Here is a 27,368-nt window from a genome sequence, read left to right on the forward strand (position 1 = left end):
GCTTGAGACAGGATATGGGTACCAGCAGTTTATATGGGAGGCGATCCCAGGAGGCCGCATGAGGAAATAAGAAAGTGAGAAGGAAGGAGCAAATCCAAGAAGGGGTGTGTCCATGAGTCCTTTCTGCTGTGGGCATCTGGGGCTCAGGTCCCTGGGGCCCTGAGAGGCTGTGTGGAGCACATCTCCGCATTGTCCCATTAGAGTGTTTGTCACCAACCCCTGTGCCTCATCAGCTGAGGGTCACTCTGGGATAGTAAGTCTCAGGGCTCTTACAGAGAACACCCTCAGGCCGGAGATCAGGACGCCCCGGCAGTATGGGAATAAACCGCAGGCAATGCTGGTCAGCGGAAGGGTGCTAAAGGAGCAGGCAGTTGGTGCTGTCGCTCAGGGCCTGGAGGAGGGCAGGGAAGAGGCACAGCCGGGCAACCTGCCCGCTGGGACCCCCCACACCCTGAGCTTTGCCCTGTGGCTTCCAGATGCGCGCCTTGGCTCTGCAGACCTGCAGGTGATGTGCCAGGGCTTCTGAGGGTGGGGCAGCACCCCTGCCATCTCCTGGGGAGGCTCCATCCCGCCCGGAATGTTGCTGTCCTCACGCTACCACCTCTTCCTTCAGTGCATCACCGACAGTGCCCGGGAGCGGAAGATCAGCTCCTCCCTGCAGCTCCCGGACCGTGTGCTGAACTTCCTCAAGGACCACTTCCTGATGGACGGCCAGGTCCGAAGCCGCCTGCTGCTGCTGCAGCCACAGGCCCGCTACCAGCGGGTGACCGTGCACCGCGTCTCTGGCCTGTACCGCACCTACGACGTCCTCTTCCTGGGCACTGGTGAGTGGCTGCAGCAGGCCAGGCTCCCTGTCCCGGGGACGTGGGGACGTGGGGACGTGGGCAGTGGGCTCCACCCAGGGCCTGAGTGCTGCGCTCGCTCCAGGTGACGGCCGGCTGCACAAGGCGGTGGGCGTGGGCCCCAGGATGCACATCATCGAGGAGCTGCAGCTTTTCCCCCCGGGACAGCCCGTGCAGAACCTGCTCCTGGACGCCGACAGGGTGAGAGCAGGCGGCAGGGGCCAGACCGCGCTTGGGTGACTTCTGATCCACAAGCCTTCCCCACCCAGCTGTTCCTCCCTTGCCCCAGGGGGATGGAAAGATCCAGGCCCATGGCCTGAGCTATCAGAAAACGGGGTTCCCAGATGCATGAGAGGAGGCCCTTGAGGGGTGTCTCTGGTGGGCCTGTGAGCCAGGTGTGGCTGTGGGTGGTGGCCCTGGCTGCCGTGCCTGCCTCTCATCCCCGTGTCTGTCCAGGGTCTGCTGTATGCGGCCTCCTACTCGGGTGTAGTCCAGGTACCCGTGGCCAACTGCAGCCTGTACCAGAGCTGCGGGGACTGCCTCCTCGCCCGGGACCCCTACTGCGCTTGGAGCGGCTCCAGCTGCAGACGCAGCAGCCTGTACGACCCGGAGACAGCCTCCAGGTGAGAGCTGCCGCCCCCTTCCCGCTCCCTCGTCCAGCGCTGTGCACTGGGCCTCAGCACACCTTTCCCGGGCCCTGTGCAGTAGCTACGCAGCTTCATTTGCGTCCCTTGTCCACATCACGCTGAATTAGCTCCCCTTCTGCCTCTCAAAAGTGTGGTGGTTCAGACAGTACATTGTTTGCCTTACCCACCTATAAAGCGGGGACATGATTTGGAAAAGTGTGAAATTTCACAGCCTTGCAGGAGAATGCAGATTAGCCTGTGAGTGTGTTTAAGTAACAAAAAATAGGGGCTACACAACCGTCCATGAACAAACCCATTACAAATGGTTTTCAGAATACCTTGTTCGGGTTGTAAAATGTTCATATAGAAAACTTAGAAGCTAGAGATAAGCCCAATCGGAATATGACTACCCCTAACCCCCCCACCTAGAGAGAATCACAGTGAGGATTTGATATACGGCCTCCCAGATTTTTCTACACGTGTAAAATAAACAAAAATACATATGTTTTAAATTAAAATGGGGTCTGCCCCATTGGTAGTACCCTCGCTTCACACAGAGGGATGCCTGGTGCCAGGTTTGTATTTCACAAAACCGTGTCTGCGTACACGTCTGTGCACCTGGAGGGACACAGCAAGAATGCGCCCTGGATACTCGTGATTCCTCGGGATGGTAGATTGAGGGTGATTTTTGCACAACCCTTGTGCTTGGTTGAGTATTTCAGGTTTTCTGGGTGCATCAAGAGTTACTTTTCTTCTTTATTATATTTTATTAAAATCAGTGCATGTGCATTGCTTTAAAAGAGACAGCTATATACATAGAGATCCAGCTGTCCTTCCAAACATTTTCTAAAGGCCCGTATTGCTTTTGTAATTCAGAGAAGTGTTGTAGTAACTTTTATTTGAAATAAATAGTGTGGAGACAGAGCTGCTGGCTCAGCACCGACGGGGGTGGCTGCGTGACGACCTGTGCTGCATGTAGGGTGGGGGGTGCAGGCACACGGGCGTACCTGGCCTATCCCAGACTCTCTTTGCTCCTCAGGTCATGGATCCAGGACATTGAGGGGACTCACGCCAAGGACCTCTGCAGCACTTTCTCGGAAAAGGGCCGGGTTGCTGTACCAACAGGTAAGGTGCCCCTCGAAGGGCGGAGGGAGGCAGGGGCCACGTGACTTCAAAGGCTCCTGAATGCAGACCCTGGTGGGTGTAAAGGCCCTTCCTCCCATCCTCATCCCTCCAGCCTGCAAGCAGGGCCCTGGGAAGTGAGAGTCAGTCCTCAGACGTGCCCCGGTGGTGTGCTGAGCACAGCCCAGAGGGAGGTGGGTGAGCTGGGGCCGCTAGGGCTGCCAGGCCCCCTGTTACCCGTGTCTGTGCCTCCCCTGCCTGCAGGCGAGAAGCGGTGTGAGCAGGTCCAGTTCCAGCCCAACACGGTGAACACCCTGGCCTGCCCCCTCCTCTCCAACCTGGCGACGCGGCTCTGGCTGCACAATGGGGCACCTGTCAATGCCTCGGCCTCCTGCCGGGTGCTGCCCACGGGGGACCTACTGCTGGTGGGCAGCCAGCAGGAGCTGGGGGTGTTCCAGTGCTGGTCACTAGAGGAGGACTTCCGGCAGCTAGTGGCCAGCTACTGCCCAAAGGTGGAGGACACGGTGGCAGACCGGAGGGGCAAAGGGCCCGTGGTCATCAACACGTCGCGGGTGAGCGCACCAGCCCATGGCAAGGCCAGCTGGGGTGCAGACAAGTCCTACTGGACGGAGTTCCTGGTCATGTGCATGCTGTTCGTGCTCGCCATGCTGCTTCTCATCTTGTTCCTCCTCTACCGCCATCGGGGCGGCATGAAAGACTTCCTGAAGCAGGGGGAGTGTGCCAGCGTGCATCCCAAGACCCGCCCTGTGGCACTGCCACCGGAGACCCGTCCGCTCAATGGCGTCGGCCCCCCTAGCACCCCACTCGATCACCGAGGCTACCAGACCCTGTCGGATAGCCCTCCAGGGCCCCGAGTCTTCACTGAATCAGAGAAGAGGCCACTCAGTATCCACGACAGCTTCGTGGAGGTGTCCCCCGTATGCCCCCGGCCCCGGGTCCGCCTAGGCTCTGAGATTCGGGACTCGGTTGTGTGACAACAGACTTCTAGAGGAAGTCACCCTGGCTTCATGGGCCGTGAATACTCAGAGGGGGTCAGCTGGACCTCTGCTCCTCGTGACACCCCATGTGGTACCCAGCCCTTGGGAGTCATGGAGCCAGCTGGCCGGAAGCTCTTCAGACCAGGAAGCCACGGCCCCGGAGGTCCCGGCTGAGGATGGCGCCTGCCTCGGTGGGCAGCACAGTGCTTCTTACATAAACTGAGCCTTTGTTTAGAAGACCATTGAAAATGTGAAATGAGAGTGAGAAGTGAAACAACAGAATGCTGCATACACGACAGTTCCAGTTCCCAGCCCCCAGCCTCAGGGAGGCTTCGGGGAAACAGATAGCAGCCTGGCCCCAGTGCCTAGATTTACCTCGCCCATGGGAATTAAAAGCATTGTCACCCCCAAAAAAAACAAAAACAGTTGGACTCATCCAAAGTGGTGGTTTGAGACAGAGTTGGGAATCCCTCACCAGCTGGCCTCTTGCAACCTCTGCCCCTTTCACTGCAGAGCCAGGGGCCAGCTCAGGCTCCGTGGGTCCTGCCTGGCCAGCTGGCCAAGATGTTACGGCCATCATCCTGTCACCTCAGGGACCAGAGAGCTATGCTGGCACTGCAGCCCACACAAGGCCCTGGGCTCAAGCCACCTCTGGACCTTCCAGCCTGTATCAGGTTGTAACCACGTGAAAGAGCAGGCAGTGTGCACCCTGAGAGTTTATGAGGAAGTACACCTTGGCCTTGCCATTCCAGGAAGAGGCCGCTGCCTGCTGTCCGGTCTCCAGCCCGAGAACCACGTGTCCCTATCCGCGTGTCACCCCTAGCCTTGTCTCCGAGCCCAGGCCCTTCACCCCGACTCTTTGCCTGTCCCCGCTCTAAAGGATGCTCACACTGACCAGCACAAGGCGTGAATTTATGTGGATTTTATATTTTTTTAAATGAGGTGCACTTTACAGTTTTTTTTGTAATAAAATCTCAAGAACTGAAAATGAACCGTGGCCCTTCCTCTTAAAGGACTGTTTCTTTTTGAGATTGGGGGTCTGAGCCTCCTCTTTCCAGAGGCCAGTGGGCAGAGCCAGCCTCGCCGGGCCGACTGCATCTCCCCACGGAGTGTGGTTCTTCAGGGGGGGGCAGTTGAACACACTGATGGGGTGGGGGCAGTGGACTTGCTCAACCGTCTGTTCAGGGGTGGGGGCACAGAGAACAGGGGTTTTTTGTTTGTTTAGCTCTAAAAGTTGGTTTAAAGATGATCGTACAGTAAGTGATTTTTTCTTTTGGTGTACAGTTCTATACATTAACACATGTAGAAATTCATGTAACCCCCAGCAGTCAGGATCCGGGACAGTTCCATCCCTCATGCTACCCTTTCATGTTCACTGCCTCGGGGCGGGGGGGGGGGGTCCGTGTGCCTCCCTGCTGGTCCCTTCTTTAGACGTCACGTATTCCCCGTGTGACCCGTCTCCTGAAGCCCATACCAGTGTCTCTAGGGTCACACACAGGGTCAAAACTGCTAAAGCTTTATTACTGATTAGTAGAAACAGAAACAGAGCAAATGACAATGGCAGTGAGAAGGGGAGACGCCCTGACATGGAGAGCCCTCCCCCACCCAGGACAAACTGTGCACTGCCAGCTCGACTGGGCCGGCCTGGCGGCTCTGGCACACGGGCGTAACCTTGGCCACAGCTCAGCAGTGGAAAGGTTCTTTGAAAAGGTTCTGGGACACACGTGGTGGCTCCCGTCACAGGACAATCTTGAAGGAGCTAAAGAAAAGAAGAGTGGGTTGGATTTTCTGTTGGAAGAGAAGTGTTAGGAGTAACGCAACCCTTCCCACCTCTCCCCTTTGGAATGCGCTGTGTCCCACATCTGTCAGTTCCCTTTGGAAGAAGAGCTACCCTGAGACAGTTAGAGGAAGCGGGGGGCTCTCCCCGGGCACCACCCATGACCACGTGGCACCACTGTTATACCTGGCGAAGTCCGGTGAACGGGAGATGACGTGCTGGAACTCGGAGAGGTTGATGGTCCCGTCCCTGTCAATGTCGGACTCTTCCAGGATCTGGGAAAGAGACAACATCAGGCCAAAGCCGCAGCCCTTCCCTCGGCTCCCGGGACCCCCCTCCGCTGGGCCCAGATGCTCACGTTGTCGATGAGCTGCTTCATCTCGGAAGTACTGAGCCGTGTGTCCTCGCCCTCTCCTGTGAGGCAGTTCACGAGCCGGCTCAGGTCTTCTCTGTTCAAGGTTCCGTCGTCATCGAAATCTAGACAGCAGACACAGAAGCCCGAGAGGCTGTGGTGGGGATGAGCTCCAAGGCTGACGCCCCGCTCCCAGCAGTACCCCTGGGAAGACCACGGGGAAGGGCCTGCGTGCCACCAGGCTCCTCCCGGGCCGCACCGAAGATGCGGAAGGCATAGTGGGACTTGATGTCTGGCGTCGCTGAGTCACTGAACACGCTGAGGAGATCCAGGAAGTCCTCGAAGCTGAGGCTGTCTCTGTTTGGGGAGGTGGAGAAGACCCTGCAGATTCGCTCCTTGAAGGGGTTGGCCTAGGAAGAGAGCTTCTGTGAATGGCGCAGGACGCAGCCCAATCACACACTCAAACCTTACCGGGAATTAGAGGGAGGAGGCTCGTGGGGGAGAATGACCCGCACTTTGGGGCCAGCATGGGGGGCAGGACCAGTGACCCAGCTGGGGACGGGCAGGGGCAGCTTCTGGGAGTCAGAGGTTAACCCACAGGTCTGCCTGAGGGCAAAGAAGGAAGAGGGAGGCAGCCTAAGCAAAGAGAACAAGATAGGCTGGTCATTTATAACACAAAGAGTTAACTGAACGCTTATTGTGTTATAGGCGCTGGGCAGAGAAATTTTCTTAGCAGCCCTATTGAGAAGCAATAGCCTCTGGAACAGGGTTTCTCAATCTTGAATAAGGTAACTCAATTCCCCTTTGATGCTCCAAGACAGGTCCTAGAAGCACCATTTGAAAAACACCATTCTAGATGGTTCCAGTGGGTGATTAGGTAAAGCCCTTGCCCCCAGGAAAGTAGGGCTAAACAGAGAAAAGACCAGAAAGAGAACCAGTGACCGCAGGACGTCAAGACGAGTAGCAGAGGGCAGGTGGGGGGGGGGGGCTGGCACCTTGAGCTCTGGGAGGCTGAGGATCTGCTCGAGGGACACTCGTGCCTGCAGTGAGTCCTCCGTCCTCCGGTACTCCTGCGGAAGCAGCTCACAGAACCGCCTGTGGGCTCTGGCAGAAGGAGGGACACGCGTTGGTGCACCTTCCTGTGTGTATTACATCCCTGCTCCTTGCCAGTGCCGCCCATTGCACACCAGGTGAGGAGCTAGGCCAGGTACAGAGAACTTCCGAGTCAGCGGGCTTGATAAGCCAGGAGAGATGTCACAAGATGGGACAGGCTGGGAATCCAGTCTTGCAATGAGTATTTCCTGGGGGCCTACTGTGTGCTGGGCACTGATTCTAGAGCTCCCTGAGAGACGGAGGTTGGGGAAGGAGCCAGAAGAACAGGGAGAAAAGGGCAGAAAGCCAGGGGTCTGCTGTTCAAAGCCTCCCTCTTTAGGAGCCACACGGATCTATCTCCTCCGCAGCCCCACCTCCTTCCCACTGGGATTACTTTAGCCCGGGGAAGCTCTGGCCACATAAAGCTGGCACACGGCTAGGAAGGGGGTTCCAGCCCCAGTTCAAAGCCTCTTTCTCAGAGTCTCAGGCAACTTACCAGCCTTCTCGGGACCTGTTTCACTGCCCCTGTACCTCCCTCGGGAGGACTAAATTAGGTAATGTAGGGGTAATTTAGCACCGTTCCTGGCGCAGAGTAAGTGCTCAGTGAGCGTTAACGGTTATGTATTCAGCCCAAGTTGGGAGAAGGATCCAGGCTCCCCACGGCTTCTCCGGCTTTGCCGGTAGGCAGTCAGCCGAGAGCCACGGCAGCCCCCGCCGGACTGGGGCAGGAAGTTCGGGTCTGCAGAGGTCAGTGGGGCACAGAGAGAAAGCACCCCAACTCCGGCTGCAGGTTGCACCGGTGGGGCCCCCGTGCGGCGGGGAGGGCGTGCCCGCAGCCCTGCGCAGCCGAGGGCTCCGGGCGTTGGACTCCAGTTCCGGCAGGCCCCTCCCTCTGCCCGGGCCTCAGTTTGCCCATCTGTAAGGCAGCCCCCCGAAAGCCATCTCTAGAGGATCCCGGAGAGGAGTTTCCAGACGGCACTTACAGGAGGATCTCCTGCTTGGTCAGGAACGTCAAGTCCTGGAAGGCAGATCAAGACGCGGTCAGCGGACCGCCCGGAGGCCGCGCCCGCCCGCCCAGACTCCGCTCCCGAGCTCAGGCCAGCGCGCAGGCTCCCCGGGGCCCAGAGTCCCGCGCACCTGGTACTCGGCCAGTAGCTCCTTGGACAGGCGGCTGCCCGAGCCCCCCATCGCCGAGCCGCGCGCACAGCTCCGCCAACTCGTCTCGGGACGCCGGCAACTTTCTCACTTCCGCCCTCGGGCCGCGTCCCCGCCCCGTCCCCGCGGCAACCGCCCCTGGGGCCAGCGTCCCCCGGCCCGCCCCCTCTTTAAAGCGCCCAGGAGATCCCAGCCCGGTTCCGCCGCCGGCTCCCAGCTCCGGGCGGTCCCCGGCAATTTGGAGGCGGGCCCCAGGGCGGGGTCGGACGCTCCGGGGCGGGGCCCAGGCTGCATGGCCCCGCCTCCGGGGATGGGAGGGGCGGGGCACGTCTCGTGCGTGCGTGCAGGCTGCGCATGCGTTGAGAGCACCACGACCTCGCAATGGCCGCGGTAGAACCTTGAGCCAAGTCGCTCGGTGCAGCCTCCTCACCAGCAGCAGGTGGTCGCGACGGCGACCTTGGGCGAGGTCCGGTAAGAGGCAGCAGGGAAGTCTCTGGAGCCACGTTAACTGAAAAACTCGCTGAGTGGCCAGAGGCCCTCGACTACCCCTCTGCTCAGGGACTGCTTTTCCATGCAGACGTTACCACCCGGCATCCGCCTCCCGTGTTGCAGCGCTCTTGCCACCGCTCCAGAAATAACCATAACTTTGCTGCCTACTGAGGCTGTTTACTGAGGACCCACCTAATGCCAGGATGTGTGCATAGTTACTTCGATTCTTACAACAGCCCTGCAAGGTAGGGTACCATTTCAAAATGTGGAAGTACAGAGGTCCCGAGAGATTGAGAGACTTGTGTAGGTAGGCTCTGGCATTTAGAAAGCCGTCGCTCCCTTCTCAGTCTCTCTTCAAAGTTCTCCACTGTTGTACTCTTCACTCCCACCCATATGCTTTCCTCTGTGAGCCCCACTGTTGTAGGAATATTCCATCCTGCACCCAGACTGTGCTGACCTGTTAGCTCTTGCCCCTGAAAACCCCTAGGACAATGCTTGGCACAGAGTAGGCCCTCAGTAAGTAAGTATCAGATGCATGAATGATAGTGCAGGTTCCTACACTATCCCAAAAGGGGCGGAGTCCAAGCTGCTGAGAGGAGGAGGTTGAGGTGAGAAGAATTCTTTTGTTTTCAGTTTTATTGAGGTATACATGGCAGATAAAATCGAGGGATTAATTCTTGATTCTTCCAATTAATTCTACTTGCAGATCTTTGTAAAATCTAAATCTGAGCATGTCAGTCTTAGTTTAAAACCAGTTAGTGGTTTAAAACCCAAATCCCAGCCCTCTGTAGTCTGACTTGAGCCCCTCTGCTGTCTCCTCAGACTCTGTGTTTCAGCCACTATGGGCTTTCAGTTCCTCTTCCATCTTATCCTCAGGGAAACTTTTCCTGATTCCCTAGACTAGATTAGGAATCTCTTGCCCCCTCAGAGTATCAGGGTCCTCTGATCGTCCTTGACAGTGTGTATTATGTTTGCAGTTTTTGTTTATTTGGGTGATGATTGGGTTAATATCTGTTTCCACCACTAGACTGATGTGCTTTGAGAATCGTGATCTCCAGGACCTGATATGTGGCTGTTGTTGAGGAAATGTTTGCTGAGTGACCAGTTTTCCCAGCACTCAACTGTACGGCGATCATCGGAGAGCAGCTCTGGTAAGACTCACTGTCACCGTGTGAGCCCCACCATTGTGGAAATATTCCATTCCAAGAAGCAGAGGTTGCAGAGTAATGGGAACACCACAGCCAGTCAAAGTGACTGCAGTGGAGTTCTGTCCCAACCTGACGGTTTTGACAGTAGGCTTTTTTTGCCCAGGAAAGGGTTGGTCTTTCTTTAGTTAGTAAAAGGGTAGGTGAAAAGCAAGAAGCTGTCACTGTGTCTCCTGTGGACTGAGGAGAGGGAGTGCCAGCCAGCCAAGGAAAATCCCTGGACTTAGTGGTGAGTCTGTATCTCTTCACAGTGAGGGTGTGGGAGTTGACCTTGAGCCATGGTGACCAGCTGTGATCTAGATTCTCCCAGCCACCTCGCTTGGCTCTGAACCCGAGTTCATTGAACAACCTTCTGGTTATAGTTTTGCTTCCTGGTAGATTTTTGTACAGTGGAGGGACTATACTGTCCAGCCAATAAGAACATTTTGTGCTACTCAACATGTTTCTCGTTAGGCATTCTGAGTCATCGATCCAATCCTAGCATATTGTCCTTCCTGCACCTGGTCAACTCTTGATACAGTGATAACACTGAGTTGCTGATATACTTTTAAAAACAGCTTCTAGTGCTGCTTTGTTGTAAAATTAATTTTGTTTCTTAGTTAGGTTTTCTCCAAAGGTTTGTTCATTTATCGTATTTTTGTTAAAGTACCAACTTTTGGGTTTGTGAATTCCCCTTTTTTTTGTTTGTTTGTTTTCCGGGGCATTTTTTCCTCCTGCTTGTAACATTAGTTCCTTCTTCCTGGTTGCCTTAGGACACCAGATAAGATGGTCACACAGGTTTCCCGAAGCAATGACATTTGATCTGAGATCTTAAGGAGCCAGCCATGTGAAGAAAATCTAGGGAAAGGGTATTTTTGGCAGAAAGAACTGCAAGTGCCGAGGCCCTGAGCAGGAAGAAGCTTAGTAAGAGTGAAGAGCAGAGTGGGCAAAGGGAAGTGTGTGGCATGAGATGAGGTGAGAGAGGGAGACACAGCCAAGCCTTGAGAGCTGAGAGGCTATGCTGAGGAAATGGACTTTATCCTAGAAGCTCAAGGTCACATCACTAGTGAGTGTTAGAGCTAGAATTCAAACACCCGTCAGCCGCCAAAACCTAATCTCTCACCCTTCTGCCAGGATGATACCCACCTCAGAGGCTTGTTGCCAGGGTCACCTGAATGGACTTGGAAAGTCCCCAGCCCTTGGCAGGCACAAGATAGACATGCAACTTGTGTTCCCTTTCTCCTGGTTTTCTTAGCAATGGCCCCATACTGTCACGTGGTCACTGCTGACTTGTCACTCTAAAATATACCTTTTTATTCCTAAGTAATGCTTTTTGTCTCCTCGTTCACTTTAATATAAATACGCCCATACCCACTTTCTATTTCGATTGATTGTTATGTCTTTCCTCGTGTTTTTCACCTTTTGGTGTCATCTTGGTCCTGGGTCCTTGGTCTTAGCCCGTAGCTTTAAATGTTATTCCAAATTTGTATCTAGCCCTGATCTTATCCTTGACCTCCAGCTTTGACTATGTAACTGCTTACACCACTCCTCCTCTTGGAGGCCCAGGCTGCTTCTCAGACTCAGCGATCAAAATTGAACTCTTGATTTCTCCTTTCCTCTAGTCAGTCTGTTACCCCCACCCCTCCCCCCTAGCTTCTCTCTCGTTGTAAATGCCACTGCAGTGTACCTAGTGTCTGCAGCCGAGTCCCTCCCACTTCTTCCTCTTGCTACAGTCCCCATAGCCAGGATGTCAGGAGGCCCTGTTGGTTCAGCCTTGTATACCCAGAAGTTGAAATGGCTGCATCGTATAGTAATTCTCTTTTTACTTTTTTGAGAAACTGCCGTGCTATTTTCCATCATTTTATGGAAATGCTGTCATTTAGTGGCATCATTTTATGTTCCTGCCAACAACAGTACACCAAGGGTTCCCATTTCTCTACATCCTCACCAACGCCATTATTTTCTGTTTTTTTTTTTTTTCCTCATAGTAGCCATCCTAATGGGTGAGAGGTGGTGTCTCATTGTGGTTTTGATTTGCGTGTCCTTAATGATTAGTGATGGTTAGTATCTTTTCACTTGCTTGTTGGCCGTTTGTGTATCTTCTTTGGAGAAATGTTTGAAACTCACTTTTACTAGAATAATTTAAGCCTTTCCATTTTATTGTCAAAATTACGCTTAGCTTGACTTAAATTTTTATTTTGGTAAGAAAACACAGAAGATTCACCCTCTTAACCGTGTCTAAGTGTACAGTGCAGTAGCGTTTAAGTATATTCACCTTGTTGTGCAGACAGCCGATCTACAACTGTTTTATTACAAAACTGAAACTCTATACCCGTGAAACTCAGCTTAAATTTTTGTATGTCATTTGTATGTTTTTTATGTTTCCTTTGTTTTATTTCTTTTTTTCCTTTGTTTTATTAACGTGAAGGTTCTGGACCAGCAGAGCAGAGGGAACCCAAGGTTGGACTGCAGCAACTCTACTGAGGTAAGTCTCCTTCTGAAGTTCTATCTGCGCCAACAGCAGGCCTCTCTCCCCGACACCACTGGATCCACGGGACTCAGGGGCCCCAGTGGGAGATGAAGACAGGCACCAGTTTCCCCCTTGAAGGATTGGCTGGGCATTTATGCACACACCGGGCCACCCTTACCCAAGTGGCTCTATGCACAGTCATTTGGAACCACTACCGAACAGTAGAAAAGCTATCCCCATCAAAGGAGGCATGGTCAGCTTTGAAACGCTGGCCATTCTCATACACTGCAGCACTGGTATAGTTTTCTGGAGAGCAGTGTGACGGAATATATATCTAAAGCCTGAGCCATGAGCCTACTCTGACCCAGTGGTCTACTGGGGTTTTACTTTAAAGGAAAATAAAAACGTATAAGCAAAGGTAGATACACAGGATATTCATTGCAACCTTGTGTATGATAATATGAAATTGGCAACAACCTGTATGTACAATTACAAATCAAGAGCCATCTGTATATGAAAATTAGGCCAAGTGTAAATTGTGATTTTTTTTTTTCCTGGACGTTGAAATTAGGGTTGTATTTTATCTTTTTTTTTTTTTTTCTCCATTAAGAAAATTGACTCGGGGGCGGCCGGTTGGCTCAGTTGGTTAGAGTGCGGTGCTCTTAACAAGGTTGCCGGTTTGATCCCCACATGGGCCACTGTGAGCTGTGCCCTCCACAACTAGATCGAAACAACTACTTGACTTGGAGCTGATGGCTCCTGGAAAAACACACAAATAAATAAAAGTTAAAAAAAGGAAAAAAAAAGAAAATTGACTCAGCGTATATAATTTTTTTTTCAATTCCAATATATATTTTTAACTCAGCAAAAATGTATGTTAATCTACACGTGGTAGAATTATGAGTGATTTCTGTGTTTTCAAAATGTTTACCAAAGGCATGTATTACTTTGGTAATCAAAACAAGTAGAGTTTATTTGAAAATTAAATCTATGGAAAAGGGTTGGCGTCTTGTGTTTTTCACCCCTTATGATTGTTTCAGGTCATCCCATGGCTGTTCCACATGGTTCAAATGAAACCTCCTATTTGCTACCTCCAAACAAAGAGGACTGGGAAGAGCAAGGCATTCCTGACTTTATCTATGGACAGAAGGACCTCATGCAGGAAGGGGTTCAGTGGCCGAGGAACGTACCCAGCTTCCTGGACACGCTGCCGCTGTCTCGCTTCGACACTGTACTCTGCTCTGCCTGGAGGCAGCGGATGGAGCTGGGGCTGTTCCGCTACTGCCTGGGGGAGCTACAGACCCAAACCCTCCCTGGTACTGTGGGTTTTGTGGCTCAGCTGAATGTGGAGCGAGGGGTGCAGAGGAGACCCCCCCAGAACATCAGGAGCGTGAGGCAGCCATTTGACCCTGAACAGTTTAACTTCAACAAAATCCGGCCAGGAGAAGTCCTCTTCCGTTTGCACCGGGAGCCTGGTCTCCCAGATGTTCTCCAGCAAGAGGACATCCTCGTGCTGATCAATGTCAGCCCCCTGGAGTGGGGCCATGTGCTGCTGGTGCCGGAGCCCGCCCGGGGGCTCCCCCAGCGCCTGCTGCCGGGGGCACTGCGGGCCGGGCTGGAGGCTGTGCTCCTCAGCTCACACCCGGGCTTTCGCATTGGCTTCAACAGCCTGGGTGGCTTGGCCTCAGTGAACCACCTCCACCTGCACGGCTACTACCTGGCCCACAGACTGCCCGTGGAGGGGGCACCAAGCGAGCCCCTGGACCCTGGGGGCCATTTGTACCTACTCCAGGCTGTCCCAGCTCCCGGCTTCCTCTTCTACACCAGCGGGCCTGGGCCTGACCTGGAAGCCTTGATAAGCAGGGTATGTCGGGCCACTAATTATCTCACTGACCACGAGATTGCACATAATTTGTTTGTGACCCGGGGGGCCCCACCTGGAAAGACGTCACCTTCCTCAGCCCTCACGGGAATCCGGGTAATCCTCTGGGCCCGGAAGTCCAGTTTTGGGATAAAGGAAGGTGAGGCATTCAATGTTGCCCTCTGTGAGCTGGCCGGTCACCTCCCTGTCAAAACATCCCAGGACTTCAGCAGCCTGACAGAAGCAGCCGCTCTGGCCCTCATTCAAGACTGTCTGCTGCCCCACGATCAGGCGGAAGAGGTACGGTCAGCACTGGTGGCCTTGGTAGCCCAGGAGGAGCAGTAATCCTTCGGGAGCATTTGTTTTCTAACTAACCCGAGAGCTGTCTATGATGGTCATTTGGGCATTTGCATGACTGCCTTCTCTCTTGTCTCTGGAGGGAGCAAGAACTGATAAAAGTGGTCTCTTTGAAGAGGAAAAACCTTGTAATAAATTGAATGAATGAGCCCTTGTGGATGTATCTGCTTCTTCTCACCTTTCTTCTTGGACAAGCGCCAGGAATGTCTAACCTGTTGTTGAGAAGGGAGAGTGCACTAGAGTCACACACTCCTGACAATATACGTGGACTTTTCTTTGCCTTTCGTATCAAGTCTTAGGAAAGCGAGGTTATGTGCCTCTTGTGTGGTGCCCCCACGTCCTCTGATCTTGCCTCTTACTTGTTCTCCCTTTGCCCACCACTGAGTTTTATGGCTTCATCCCTGCCCTGCATTCGGCCGGGCTCCATTCAGATGCCCTCCTTCTAGGACATTCTTCACCTGCCTGACTGCCTTGGAGTTTCCTCAGCCCCAGCACTGAGCTGAGTGTTCTTCACATACGTCGTCTTGTGTGAAAACAAGTGGTCCTCACAGCTTTAAAGGTATGAGTTCTCAGTATCACCATTTACCAGACAAAGAGGTGGAGGCAGACATAGATTTAGTAACTTGTTCAAGGTCCCACAGCGACGTAGTGGAGCCAGGACTGCAGCACAGGCAGTCAGACCCCCGAAGCGGAGCTGGGACTGTGCTGGTGACTGCGGCTCCCGTCACAGTGGTGCTCTCCTTAACGGTTCCCGGGTCCCCAGTCGTTGGCTCTCTATGTCCAGGACTGACGCTTTTATATAGAATTTTACAGGTTTTGATCCCAAAAGATTAGTATAAGAGTCTCATTGGGATAAGGCAGAATATGTACTACAACCCACTCTCATAAGAAAAACATTTTTAACTTAAATGTTTGCATTTATATGTTGACCATTTAAATTTCTATCAAAAGCTTTTGGTCGGCTCCATGGTTTTGGCACATTGCCTCTTTCTGCAACACTTTGCATATACAAACCCCACTTTATTTTGCTTGTTCACTCTTTGAAGGTCATGCAGGTGACCATGACAGCAAAGTGTATTCTGTGTCGAAGGTGATGAGCCCAAATGTCAGGATTATCCCACTTATTCCCTAGGACGGCTGTTTAGTGGAGAGCCTTCTCTGGCCCAAGTAAATTTTTCCATTAAAAGGGAGGAAAAGGCAAAAAGATTTTCTTTATGGTGGTACTTCTCAGCCATTTATATATTTAGACGGAAGCTTTTTCTAAACTTGAGAATAGAACACTTAGAGGACCCTTTGTTCTCAGAGCCCTGGGCTTTGAGGTGCTAGGAAGGGCTGATCCAGGTGCCCCCCCCCCCCCCTTCTCCGCCTCTTCCCTTGCTTTTTGATGGAGGTCTGTGCTAAGAGGTTTTGGATTTCATCTAACCTTGAAGAGTTCAATTGGGTGGTAACAGATTTGTATTTTAGGAAGAATACTTTAGCTGCGAGTATTCTCAGCAGCTAATGGATGGATGAGGCAGGAAGAATAGAATCCGAGTCCAATTAAGAGATTGCTGAATGGTGGTGATTCAGGCAAGAAATGATGGTTAGAATAGTGCCTGCAACACTAAATATTTGTCGAAAGAATGAGAAAAATGAGTGTCCTGGAAGCCAAAGGATTGCAAAGCATTTCAAGGAGGGAGTAATTGAGAGTATTGTATGCTGAAGAAAGATCAAGTCTGTGAATCAGAAAATGTCCATGTCCTTTTAAAGGAGGGACATTTTTAAAGTGTCCTCTAGATTGAGCCGCAGGAGATAATCTTAAGGGGACAAGTTGGGCTCAGTTTAGTGGCAGTGGCAATCGAAGTCAGACAAAATGGGTAAAGTGAAGGAGCAGTCTGATAAGGCGGTTGGTTTTCCTTCCTTAGTCAATGGGGCTATCTCAGCTCACCAGGCCGAGCGCGTGCTAATCGGGGCCGCCCTTCCTGAGTGCAAAGACTGTGCTCAAGCCATGGTTATTTATTTATTTATGTTTTAATTGAAGAAAGGCAAGCAGATGTTGCTCCAGAACAGAGGTGGCCAAATTCTGGGCTTGGCTTGTGGGTTCAAGGAATAGTGGGAGTGGAGCTCTTGTGCAAACGGCTGTGGAAACGGAAGGACTACAAGTCCCATGATGCACCGTCAGTCTCGAGAGCTGCGTGCTCAACGGTGCTTCCTCCGCCAGCCCTAAGGACAAACGTTTTCGGTTCCCGCCCAAGATGGCCTCCCCGGGAGCCCGAGTGGGTGTGGTTTCCGACAGGCCGCGCCTCCAGAACGCTGCTCCATTGGGGGCCGCCCTCGTGTCCATGGTGACGGCGTCGGCTGCTGGCTTGCGGAAGGACGTGCCTCCGCCGTGGGCATCCCGTAGCTAGGAGTAAACCCCTGGGGTGGGGGAGGACTGTGAGCGCGCCCCCCCCTCGCGACCAGCGGGGACAGCCAGTCCTGTGAAACAAGGAGGCGGTCCCGGAGGCCCAGCAACACTCGGGAAGGACCAAGAGCCAGGCATAGGGTGGACATGAGTGACCAGCTGAGTCCAGTCCCAAGCCTCTAGGGACCGACCCTGAAGCCCATCCGTTCTCCTTGGAACTGGGGGTGGGCAGAGTCCTCCAGGAGCTTTCCCTCCGCCAACAGACCCCAAGGGGTCTTAGCCAGCGGGTGTCTGGCCCCAGTGTATACACATGGAGAAATTGAGTCATGGGACAGAGCAAGGGCCAGCCTAGGAGACCTTTGACCTTTGGTCTTATGCTCTATTTTAAAATCGAAGCACCCCAGCCATTCTCCCCATTCAAGAACAAACAGGCTACGTCACGTAAATGGCCCTTGACAGCTCTGTTCAGCTCCTGCCGGCACGCTGGTGTGTGGAGTGAGCTTGGGTGACTGGTTTGTCAGCAAATCCAGCATCTCATGGGCATCCCATGGTCCCCATTACCTACTTGGAAAGAGTCCATTTTGTAGCGTAGTGGGATTGTTCTGTCCTGAGGAGCAGCAGCATTCCCTTATAACACCAGGAAGTTCCTTAGGGAGGACCCTGCAGGCCTCGCCCCTCCTGGAGGAAGGTCTGACAGGTATTTACCTCCCGCCCCGTCCCCTCAGAATCTGAAGCATGGAGCCAAGTACCTGTAAGACCAGTGAGTCGGAGGACGACTGCGTTGAAGAAGAGGAATCTGAGGAGGAGCGTGATCAGGAGGGAGTCAGCATCCCTTCTAACCCTTCTCAGCAGATGCTCTCCAAGACTGACTGTCAGGCATTGGGGAATGGAGTGCCCTTGTCCATTGTAGCCACAAAAATTCCGGAAAAGCTTGTCGCCCCAGCTGACTTAGATGACTTAGAAGTCGGGAGGAGAAAGAGAAGGCGGAAGAGCAGGTAACTGTTCACTGGACCCTCTCACCTGCCTGGCTCCACAGTCACCCCGGCCTCCCTTCGGCATGGGTGGGCTGGGAGCCAAGGTTTTCCTTTTCGCCTGGGAAAGGGGACAGGAAATACAAGAGCCTCATTAACCTTCTGGTACAACAAAAACATACAGAACCATGTGGGCTGGCTCAGTGTAGAATTTCCACATGTTTACATCATCCTGGTCGTTAGAGAAAGTGGCTTCTAGAGAAAATGAGTTGCATTGTGAATTTGTTGGGTGTCTCTTCATCTGAGAGCCTGGCAGCCCAGGGTCTGGCCTCTCCCATTCTGGCTGATTTCTGCTGTTCCTCCCTTCCAGACCCCTGGCCATCAACCTGACCAACTGCAAGTATGAGAGTGGTAAGCACCCGGCCTGTCACCTACACCACCGTGGGTAAGAGGACACCTGCGGCTGTCCCCCAGTCAGGCTCCCTGCCTCTGGATCTTGTTAGGCAGGCCTGTACCCTGTACTGAGCCCCCTGCTCAGCTACCAGCAGCTGAGACAACACTGTTCCCGTTAGTGTGGGCACTAGGGCAGGAATCTGCAGTTAGCTAACAAGAAAGAAAATGACTGAAAGTCATTGTCCACCCTTCCCAGATTTTACCAGAGATGAGACATAGACCAGGTTAAAACTGTGTTTTAAAGGACGTTTTTGACCTGACTTTAGCAATTTTTAAAGAAAATCAGCAGCTAGGTCAGCCATCTTTTCCTTTCCTTTTGTCCCTGCTGGCATCTGTGCAAGAGGCCATCCAGAGTGTGAGGTGTCATTGTGACACCTACCAGGCCAGGGTCAGCTCTACAGGCCAGAAACTGTCCTGCGACGGAATGACAGGAGCACAGAGCCAGGCTCTAGTTTTCTGTCACAGATTTTGGAATGGACCCAACAGCCTCATGAACTTGCAGTTGTCACATGGTAACTAAACCATAGGACTACCTTCCTCCTCATCCTGCTCTCCAGTCAGGCCGTTTCTTACCCCACCCAGCGACAGTCCCAGGGCTCGTTGCCCGCGGCCAGGCTGGTGCGCTGACCTCCCTCTCCCCACAGTGCGTCGGGCAGCCCAAGTGTGTGGCCTGAAGGAGGTGGGGGAGGAAGAAGAATGGATTGTGTACTGGACAGACTGCTCTGTCTCTTTGGAACGAGTCATGGACATGAAGCGGTTTCAGGTACAGCCTCATGACCCCAGATGCTAACGGGACTGTGGCCCCAGAATGCCTGCTCCCACCTTCTGCCCGGGTGCCTGAGACTGCTACTGTGTGGCTGCACCCCGTGCAGAGCAGGAAAGGCCAGGGCCAGGGGCTTCTGCTCACCAGAAGGTGGTCTCCTTTGAAGCCTGCAACTTCTGCTATCTGAAGTGTCTGCTGGGCACATCCTATCGCAGTGTTTGCTGTTTGCCTGGAGGCATGTGCCCAGCTGGCACTCTCCAGGGCAGGTGAGCCCATCATAGGGGAGACTCATGCAGATTCAGAGCCAGCTGAATGGCCCAGCCTTCCTAGCAGCTTAGCCTAGCAGCTCACATCCACTAAGAGGCAGCGTAGGGTCCTGCATGGCCACAAGAAAGTCAAAAACGACGGACCAGGGTCTATGAGAAGAATATAACTTCTTCATGGTATTTTTGTTATCCTGTAATTGGGTCTTTGTGGTGGTTAGCAATAAAATAATTATAAAGGGTATGCAGGCTTGTTTTGAGGGGAGGCCAGGAAGGGAGTTGAGGAGACTGTGACTTGTCCCACAATGAGAAGAGCGAGGGGGTGGGGGCAACGGGGGGCACGGATGGAGCGGTCGTTAGATGAGGGTAGCAATAATTAGCAGCATGGAGCGAGGGCTTACAATAGGTCAGACACTGTGTTAAGTGTCTACCTTCTTACCTCATTAAATCCTCAAAAAAAAACCTTCAGTGGCAGATACATCTTGTTAGGAAGAGAACACCGAGCCGCGGAGGTTCACACAGCTAGTGAGTGGGAAAGCCATTGAGCGCCCCGAAGCATAGTGAGGTGGTGCCCCCAGCTCTGCGGGGTTCCAGCAGGCCCCGGGCAGTGCCATGCCTCGGGGTGCCGTGGCAGTGCATTCCGTGGGCTGGTTCTTACTTTCCTTCTGTCCCTGGGGAAACGTTTCCTCGTTCGCTTTGTGCTGTCATCCACCATTTATTACAGGACGAGTTCCTGGTGACCTGAAGGGTGTTATAAGCCGGCTGGCCGGCTCAGAGTCCTGGCTCACCTGCTCACTGCCCCTCGTTTCTTGAGCCCGGTGTGGACGTGTGTTTTGGGGAGAGGCCAAGGAGAGAGATTCACTTGCCTTGGGAATCTTCCTGTTTCTCCTTGGGGTACTAAGGAGTGTTTACCTCCCCATGACTTCTACCTTGATCTTGCTCGTCCACCACTGCTCTCTGGGCTGCCCAGGCCCCAGGCACTGCCACTTCCTCCGGGGAGTAGTATAACCGCCTGGCTCCGTTTCAGAAAATCAACCACTTCCCTGGCATGACGGAAATCTGCCGGAAGGACCTCCTGGCTCGGAACCTCACCCGTATGCAGAAGCTCTACCCGCTGGACTACAACTTCTCCCCGCGCACCTGGTGCCTCCCCGCAGAGTGAGTCGGCCTGGCTCCCAGGCTGAGAAGCGCGTGGGAGGAAAGGGTCCGTCATCTCAGTTCCCTCCAGACTCTGGCCTTGTGGCCTCGAATGCCTCAGGGGGTGGAAGTGGAACGAGAGTTTCAGCTGGTCAAAGAAAAGTAGGTCTGAGACTGAGGGCTCCAGGAAGAGCGTGGACTGAAGGGCGGGAAGGAGCAGGCACCTTCTGACCAGCCCCTCTCTGCACATAGCTATGGGGACTTCCAGTCCTATGGTCGCCAGCGGAAAACCCGCGCGTATATCTGCAAGCCAGACAGTGGCTGTCAGGGGCGCGGCATCTTCATCACCCGCAACCCCCGGGACATCAAGCCCGGAGAGCACATGATCTGCCAGCAGTACATCTCCAAGGTGAAGGGCGCCTCAGGACCACCGCGACCCTCGGCCGGCACTGGGGTGCCCTGTCTCCTCAGCCGGGGAGGAAGCCCGTTTCAGGCGCCTACCCTTTCTGCCACCCCCCGTTCTCCTGGAGGCCGTGTGGAGCCCGGGCTCAGAGTCAGCATGCTTGGGTCTGAATCTGAGTTTTCCCACTTCCTAGATATACGGGACTTGGGCAAATGTTTCACCCTTTCTGTCCCTCAGTTTCCTCGTTTGTTAATGGGAACAATACCATTCACTACCTTACATAGTTACTGTGGAAACTGAGTGAGTTGCTAGGTATTTGAAGCACTTAGGGCAGTGTGTGGTACATAGTAAACACTTCACAGCGTGATTCTTTTTCCTGGTGGATTTGCGCACGCTCAGCCCTTCCTCATTGACGGCTTCAAGTTCGACATGCGAATCTATGTCCTCATCACATCCTGTGACCCTCTGCGGATCTTCATGTATGAGGAGGGTCTGGCCCGCTTTGCCACCATGCCCTATGTGGAGCCCACTTGCAACAACCTGGTAAGGGGCCAGCAGCAGCCCTGGGGGGCAGGGGGGCACCCTCTCCTCTTGCACTGCTGAAGATTTATGGAGAAACCAGGTAGAGAGGCCTGTGACTCCGCTGGCTTGTCACCCACTCGTCACCCAGTGAGGGCCTCAGCGCTGGCGGGCAGGGGAGGAACAGCACACCCTTCTCTGGGGAAGAGGGACAGGAGCTGAGCAGTCCTGGGGACGGGTGGGGACTCAAAAGGCATGAAGAACTGGCGAGGAGAGCTGCGTGGAAGCAGGGGAGGCCACAGGGCCGCTCTCTCCCCAGGAGGAGGTCTGCATGCACCTGACCAACTATGCGATCAACAAACACAATGAGAACTTTGTCCGGGATGATACCATGGGCAGTAAGAGGTACTCCCTCCTCGGTTTTCTTCCTCTGTCCCTGAGCCCTGCAGTCTCGGCAGCCCGTGAAACAGACTGGCTCTCGGGAGGCTGATGGCTCAGGAAAAGTCAACCTTCAGACCCTTGTCCTGGGCAGCCCCAGCCCCACCCTGGTAACTAAGCCCTCCTCCAGGTGGTAGCAGCCCTTTAAAGCCCAGGAACCTAGGCATGGAGTTAGGTGAGTGGTAGGGAGCCTCCCGCCTGCAGAGAAGCTGGTCTTCCTCTGAGCACTGGGCCTCACAGGAAGCTGTCGACGCTCAACGCCTGGCTGCAAGAACACAGCTACAACCACCGAGAGATCTGGCTGGGCATCGAGGACATCGTGATCAAAACCATCATCTCCGCCCACTCTGTCCTCCGCCACAACTACCGAACCTGTTTCCCCCAACATCTGAGTGGAGGTATTTGTGCCTGTTTTGAGATCCTTGGTTTTGACGTCTTGCTGGACCACAAGCTGAAGCCCTGGCTGTTGGAGGTGAGGATTATCTCCTGGGCTTTGCAAAACCAAGGGCCAGAGGTCTCTCTGAATAGGACACTGGGGTACGGGGTGCACTCGAGTGGTGGAACAGAGGGCGGGGGCCGTGACAGCATTGGGGTGGGTGGGACCCCGGCAAAAGGCATAAGACCTCAACACTTGACCTGCCGAGTGAAACTTGGTGGTCTCTGGCTGCCACCGTAGGAATCCAGGGTTTGGATCCCAAATGCTCCACTGTAAGCCGTGCCTTGAAGGACACTGTGTCTACAGAGTCAGGCTGTCTGATTTGCTGTCACCAGCCTGTGCATTGGAGGGGTATCTGGGGCAGAGTCCTATGGCCTTGGAAGTTAGAACATCCAGCCTCCTTGGCTGAGGCCCCTGGAGGGGGACGTCTCTCCTAGATCCTCACACTGGGTCTGCAAAAGACCACCACCTGCTCAGGTGGTCTCAGAAGGACGTGGGTGATGACTCTTCCTGGCAGGTAAACCACTCGCCAAGCTTCACCACTGACTCACAGCTGGATAGAGAAGTGAAGGACGCACTCCTCTGTGATGCCCTGACCCTTGTCAACCTCCGGGGCTGTGACAAAAGGAAGGTGATGGAGGAAGACAAGCGGCGAGTCAAAGAACGGCTTTTCCAGTGCCACCAGCAGCCACGAGAAGCCAGGTATTCCAGGTACCCCACGTGTTCGGTTGTGTACTTGTCTTTGTTGTTACTTGCAGGAGAGTAACATTCTCTAGATGGAGAAGGCAGCCTGGGGCTGATTAGCTATTAGAAACAAGTTTTTTTGGCATAGATACTACATCACTTGTCATAGATAATATGTTCAAAATGCAAGTAGTCTAGTCTCTCTCCTACCCTTCTCCTCCAGCTACTCAGTCCCCCAACCCCGGAGCCAATTAGCGTTCCTAGGGTCATGCGTATACTTTTTCAAACATTTAATGCACATGCATACGTGTATTTATACAAATTGTTTTTCTCCCTTATCTACCCAGACAGTACTATAACTTTCACACTCTCTGTACCCTGCTTAGCGGTGTATTTTATAGCTATTTCATATTAGCACATAAGGAGCTTTATGTGGTTTGATTAACTGAGGGTTTTTTATTTTAACGAAGCTCCTCTAGAAACCATTTCCTGAGAATGTTTGAATAGTGAAACACAGAAGACAGTTTAGTCATTCTATAATAGGGGACGGTTTAAATCAGTATTGTTCACCCACGGTTGTTTTAATTGTAAGATGGGTTACAAACATGGTAATTTGTTGCCTATACTAAATTACAATTTGTTAATGATACGTTATAATGAATTAGAGTAGATTTAGGATTATTCCTATATAATGAATTAGAGTAGATTTAGGATTATTCCTATAGTAACGTCACTCTTCCCCACTTGCACTGCAAGAGGCAGGGCCAGTGTGTATTTGATTTGCCCTGCTATCCTGAGGGCCTGGCACAGAGGAGGCACTTAAGTGTTTGTGTGAGTGGGGGCGACGCATAACTAAAAACGCCATGAACGTCCCACGAGATTGGACTGTGTACGTGACTTAGGAATCCTGTCTTTCAATGGGGAAAAAGGTTGAAAACTGCTGCACTTAATAAAGAAAGGTACAATCATACAGCAGAATACGAGTCAGTCATTTAAAAATGTAGTATGAGCCCATTTTCATCTAAAACAAGAAGGAAGGAATAAATTCAGAGCATGGTAGTGAGTGGCAAAGCCAGGAAAAATTCGGGAGGTCCTGCCCCAGAGTTCTTGCTCATAACCAATATGCTAACCGCATCATAAGATGATGGGAGGTTTTTATCTTTTTTTTTGTTCTCCTAAGATTTTCTGTAATTAGAAACCTAATTTTTTATAAGCAGAAATCTAAGAAAATTGTGATAACTTGGAGTTCTAGCTTACAAGTGGAGCGTACTGCACGTAAGATGAAAACCAGATTTCTGGAAGTCAAGCCTAGTTTTGTGGGCTTGACACACAGGTGCGACTGACCACAGCTGGGTTTGGCAATCTTCAACACGGCCAGGCCCTGAAGCTAGCAGGGGGTTCTTACGGCTCCAGCCTCTGTTCCTTTCCTGACTCAGCACTGTCACAGCTTTGACTCACCTGGAGCTCGGTTTTCACAGGCGAGAACAAATCGAGTCGTCTCACACAGCCCTGCTGGACCAGGAACGCTATGAGGATTCTCACCTGGGCGGGTACCGGCGGATCTACCCTGGGCCCAACACAGAGAAGTACGCGCCCTTCTTCAAGAACAATGGCTCCCTCTTCCAGGAGACTGCTGCTTCTAAGGCCAGAGAGGAGTGCGCCAGGTACTCTGCACTGCGTTCTCCTCTCTCCACTGGGGGCGGGGGGGGGGGGCACATCCTGGAGCTGAACTGCTCCCCAGCGGGGTGGACGGGAAGCCAGACACTTGAGGAAAGAGGGATGGAGTTAGAAATTCTATCAGACTCTTAATGACTCAGTGTAGTAGGTTTCCAGTCTTTCCCCACACTCCTCTCACATCAGTCACCAAAACGTCCTAATTTCCTACTCCTTCCCCATCCCCATCCCCTGCCCCACAACACAATTTCTCCAGTGTCTGAAGCTGCTGTGTCTTGTCAGGCAGCAACTGGAAGAGATCCGCCTTAAGCAGGAACAGGAGACCTCAGGCATCAAGAGGCGGAAGGAAAGCAAGGAGCAGAACCTGGGCGAGTCAGCAGGGGAGAAGAGCCGATTCAGGCCCAGGCTCCGGGACTTTGCCACCCACTTGGCCTTCAGGAACCGGAAGCAGGGGAAAGAGGTATCAGGGGTTTTTGTGGCTCTTGCCTTTCTTCAGAAACATGGGTTGGAACTACTAGAGAAGGGAATCCCTGCTGTCCTCTCCTCTTGTACAATGGGGTGAGTTCCTAATGAGCACACTGAATCCTACCTGTTGCTACAGGAGCTGGGAGAATGGAGAGCAAAGGGAACCTTCCAATAGGTCAGGGAAGGGATAGAGTAGGCAGGAGTCCTGCAGCCGACCTTTTTGGGGTTCGGGACTCATCCCTGGAGACCCTGCATGCGCCTGTCATGTGCCTGTAGCTGCTCCCGGGACACCTGGACAGCATGCAGCCGCAAGCTATCGTGGAAGAGGAGGAGCTGGAGAGGATGAAGGCCCTGCTGCAGAGGGAGAACCTCATCCGGAGCTTGGGTATTGTAGAGCAAATCACCCGCCTGCTACACCCCAGCCACCGGGGCCAGAAAGCACTTCTCGAAAATCGGGTGAGAGTCCCTACGCAGCGTCTCACAGAACAAGGGAGCAAGGGTTGTACCAGCACGTGGTGGTGGATGCGGCACAGGAGGCTAATGTGATGGTATCTGGCAGTGGAGCCTGGGACATGGTCTCTTGGTTCCTTTTCCATCTGTTCCCAAGCTCCCTTGTTTTAGTAATGACATCCAGCCAAGTGCAGCTCCCAACCTGCTCACTTACAAGAGACTTGTTCTCTATATTCCTGTCTTGCAATAACCCCAAACTCATGACTGACAAATAACAAGGCCGCCACCCTCAGTTGTTTCTTTGTAGTCTCTCCCTAGCACTGCCAGTGCCGGGGCTCCATCGGGAGATAAGTAAACGGTCTTGGGCCAACAAAACAGCTGCTGCATTCACTATTCCCTGGGCTAGTAGCAAACCTATTGGGTCCTGTTTTGGTTGAGCCCCAAAGGGGTGGGTAACTGGTTAACTAGTGGCTACCACCTAGAAGAGATTTTTCAGTTACCTGTTTCTTCCGCCACTCCATCCAGCCTCACAAGAAATGTGATAAGGGGCTGCTCTTCTCCTCTAGCCTCGATTTCACCACGACGGGCTGGGCAGTCAAGAACTGCTGTCTGAGAGTCTGTTCCCATTGGCCCTCCTGGGAAGGGCCGGCAACGTGCAGGGCCCTCCTCATTTCCTACATCCAGCTCAGCCCCACGAATTGACCCTCAGGATCTTAGGGCCAATGCCAAGCATGAATGCTGCATTTCCGCATCATTCCCGGTGCCAGCTACAGCCCTGGAACTTCAACTGGATAAGAAATCCAGCTGCCTTCAGCCCTTGTTCACTGTCAATGAAGAAATCTGCAAGGTGCTGTTTTCCCAGTGCCAGAGTCAGGCTCACGAGCCGTAAGTATGCAAAACTAGCTTTGGTCCCTCTGGCGTGGGCCAGTTCCCACTAGCAGGTATTACAGCTGGGATGCGCCCAAAATATAACATGGCACTGCCAGCAGTGCGGGAATGGGGAAGGCAGTGGACTCCTGTTTATTTACCTCCTCCTATGTACTAGAATCTGGTGATAGAAATTGCAGAAATGCAGCCCCAGCACTCAACAAATGTAGCGGGGAAATGGACAAGTAAACACACCAATTATAACGCAGTTGGTAAAGACACTGGAGGGAAGCATAGGCTGTCATTCCTGTGTTGGTAATTGGGCAACAGTTGGGAAAGAGACAGGGAATCTTATGTGGAGGACCCATGTTTCCCCTGCAGAAGGCCAAGCCGTCAGGAGGCTAGAAGCCATAAACCGAGCCCTGGCAGGGTCAGTGCCACCCTCTCTAACCCCAAAGCAGAGCTGTTTTCTGCAACCGGAAAGAGTGGTAAGTGGCCCACAGACTGAATGCACCTTGTCCTCCGCGGTAAACTCGGAACACAGAGCCGCCAAGACCTGGGGCCTCTGCCCTAACTCCGCCCCCCTGGCGCAGAGCAGCACCCCACTTCTGGACATCGGCCACCGCGCCTAAGTGCAGGGAGAACCCCCTCGGGTTTCCTAAGGGGCAAAGGGCCTTCAATCTTTGCTAAATGAAAGGCTGCCACCAAGCTTGAGTTTGTAAAGCCCTGGTCAGGAACCCTGTTTGCAAAAGGCACAAACAGAAAGACACCAAGAATTCCTCAGTAGCCTAAGGTGATTTTGGGATCGGAAAAGACTAGACGATGAAGAGGAGCCAGGACCCGCCATTCACTCAACTCCGCCCTTGAAACCGGAGCCTGGATTTATCGCTTGGTGGATGGTCTGAAACCTGGGTACGGCCCCGGGTCTGGAGGTCATCGCCGCGACAAGGACCCCCTTTTCCAGAGGACTTCCGAGGGGACGCCCTTCCGCCGCCGTGGCGGAGACAGGCCGGCCTGGGCTGGCGGAGGGGCGGCCCTTGGCAAATGAACCCGTCTTTCCATTAAAGTTTATGCCGTTTTCGTAGGCGCGTCCTCCACCTCATTCGGGCTCTGGCGTTTCAGGGAGGCTCGCTCCAT

General features: G+C 53.2%; 4 protein-coding genes across 20 annotated transcripts in view; 3 read left to right on the forward strand and 1 right to left on the reverse strand.

Annotated features, from left to right (window-relative positions):
* SEMA4B (semaphorin 4B) overlaps nucleotides 1–4,580 on the forward strand; it is a 73,774-nt gene extending 69,194 nt beyond the window's left edge. For all 13 annotated transcript variants that reach the window (XM_019718024.3, XM_019718022.3, XM_088789362.1 and 10 more), the window contains 5 exons: nucleotides 614–824; nucleotides 928–1,043; nucleotides 1,299–1,465; nucleotides 2,508–2,593; nucleotides 2,855–4,580. In XM_019718024.3, coding sequence (XP_019573583.3) covers nucleotides 614–824; nucleotides 928–1,043; nucleotides 1,299–1,465; nucleotides 2,508–2,593; nucleotides 2,855–3,585 — 1,311 coding nt within the window. In that variant the 3' untranslated portion in view covers nucleotides 3,586–4,580. The remainder of the gene's footprint in view (nucleotides 1–613; nucleotides 825–927; nucleotides 1,044–1,298; nucleotides 1,466–2,507; nucleotides 2,594–2,854) is intronic.
* Nucleotides 4,581–5,088: 508 nt separating this feature from the next.
* On the reverse strand, nucleotides 5,089–8,179 carry CIB1 (calcium and integrin binding 1). The gene is made up of 7 exons (XM_019718049.3): nucleotides 7,947–8,179; nucleotides 7,793–7,827; nucleotides 6,713–6,821; nucleotides 5,977–6,127; nucleotides 5,724–5,842; nucleotides 5,552–5,640; nucleotides 5,089–5,347 (listed from the first exon to the last, which is right to left on the reverse strand). Exons 1-7 carry the CDS (start codon nucleotides 7,995–7,997, stop codon nucleotides 5,326–5,328), a joined length of 576 nt encoding a protein of 191 aa, XP_019573608.2. The 5' UTR covers nucleotides 7,998–8,179; the 3' UTR covers nucleotides 5,089–5,325.
* Nucleotides 8,180–13,155: 4,976 nt separating this feature from the next.
* On the forward strand, nucleotides 13,156–14,475 carry GDPGP1 (GDP-D-glucose phosphorylase 1). The gene has a single exon (XM_019718046.3). It carries the CDS (start codon nucleotides 13,156–13,158, stop codon nucleotides 14,311–14,313), a length of 1,158 nt encoding a protein of 385 aa, XP_019573605.3. The 3' UTR covers nucleotides 14,314–14,475.
* TTLL13 (tubulin tyrosine ligase like 13) lies at nucleotides 14,467–27,315 on the forward strand. Of its 5 annotated transcripts, none has more exons than XM_019718031.3 (15): nucleotides 14,467–14,884; nucleotides 17,434–17,703; nucleotides 18,050–18,090; nucleotides 18,777–18,895; nucleotides 20,186–20,316; nucleotides 20,548–20,704; nucleotides 21,098–21,241; nucleotides 21,537–21,622; nucleotides 21,896–22,127; nucleotides 22,609–22,802; nucleotides 24,254–24,439; nucleotides 24,732–24,909; nucleotides 25,191–25,370; nucleotides 25,931–26,249; nucleotides 26,613–27,315. In XM_019718031.3, exons 2-15 carry the CDS (start codon nucleotides 17,444–17,446, stop codon nucleotides 26,861–26,863), a joined length of 2,478 nt encoding a protein of 825 aa, XP_019573590.3. In that variant the 5' UTR covers nucleotides 14,467–14,884; nucleotides 17,434–17,443; the 3' UTR covers nucleotides 26,864–27,315. The 5 variants fall into 5 exon arrangements, with proteins under 5 accessions (XP_019573590.3, XP_019573591.3, XP_019573593.3 ...); XM_019718032.3 differs by having other exon boundaries at nucleotides 14,745–14,884; nucleotides 22,609–22,793; nucleotides 26,613–27,006; XM_019718034.3 differs by lacking the exon at nucleotides 26,613–27,315 and having other exon boundaries at nucleotides 14,745–14,884; nucleotides 25,890–26,217.
* The last annotated feature ends 53 nt before the right edge of the window (nucleotides 27,316–27,368 follow it).

The sequence above is a fragment of the Rhinolophus sinicus genome, chromosome 13, assembly GCF_057876585.1.
Source record: "Rhinolophus sinicus isolate RSI-liver-muscle chromosome 13, RSI-T2T, whole genome shotgun sequence".
Taxonomy (NCBI): domain Eukaryota; kingdom Metazoa; phylum Chordata; class Mammalia; order Chiroptera; family Rhinolophidae; genus Rhinolophus; species Rhinolophus sinicus.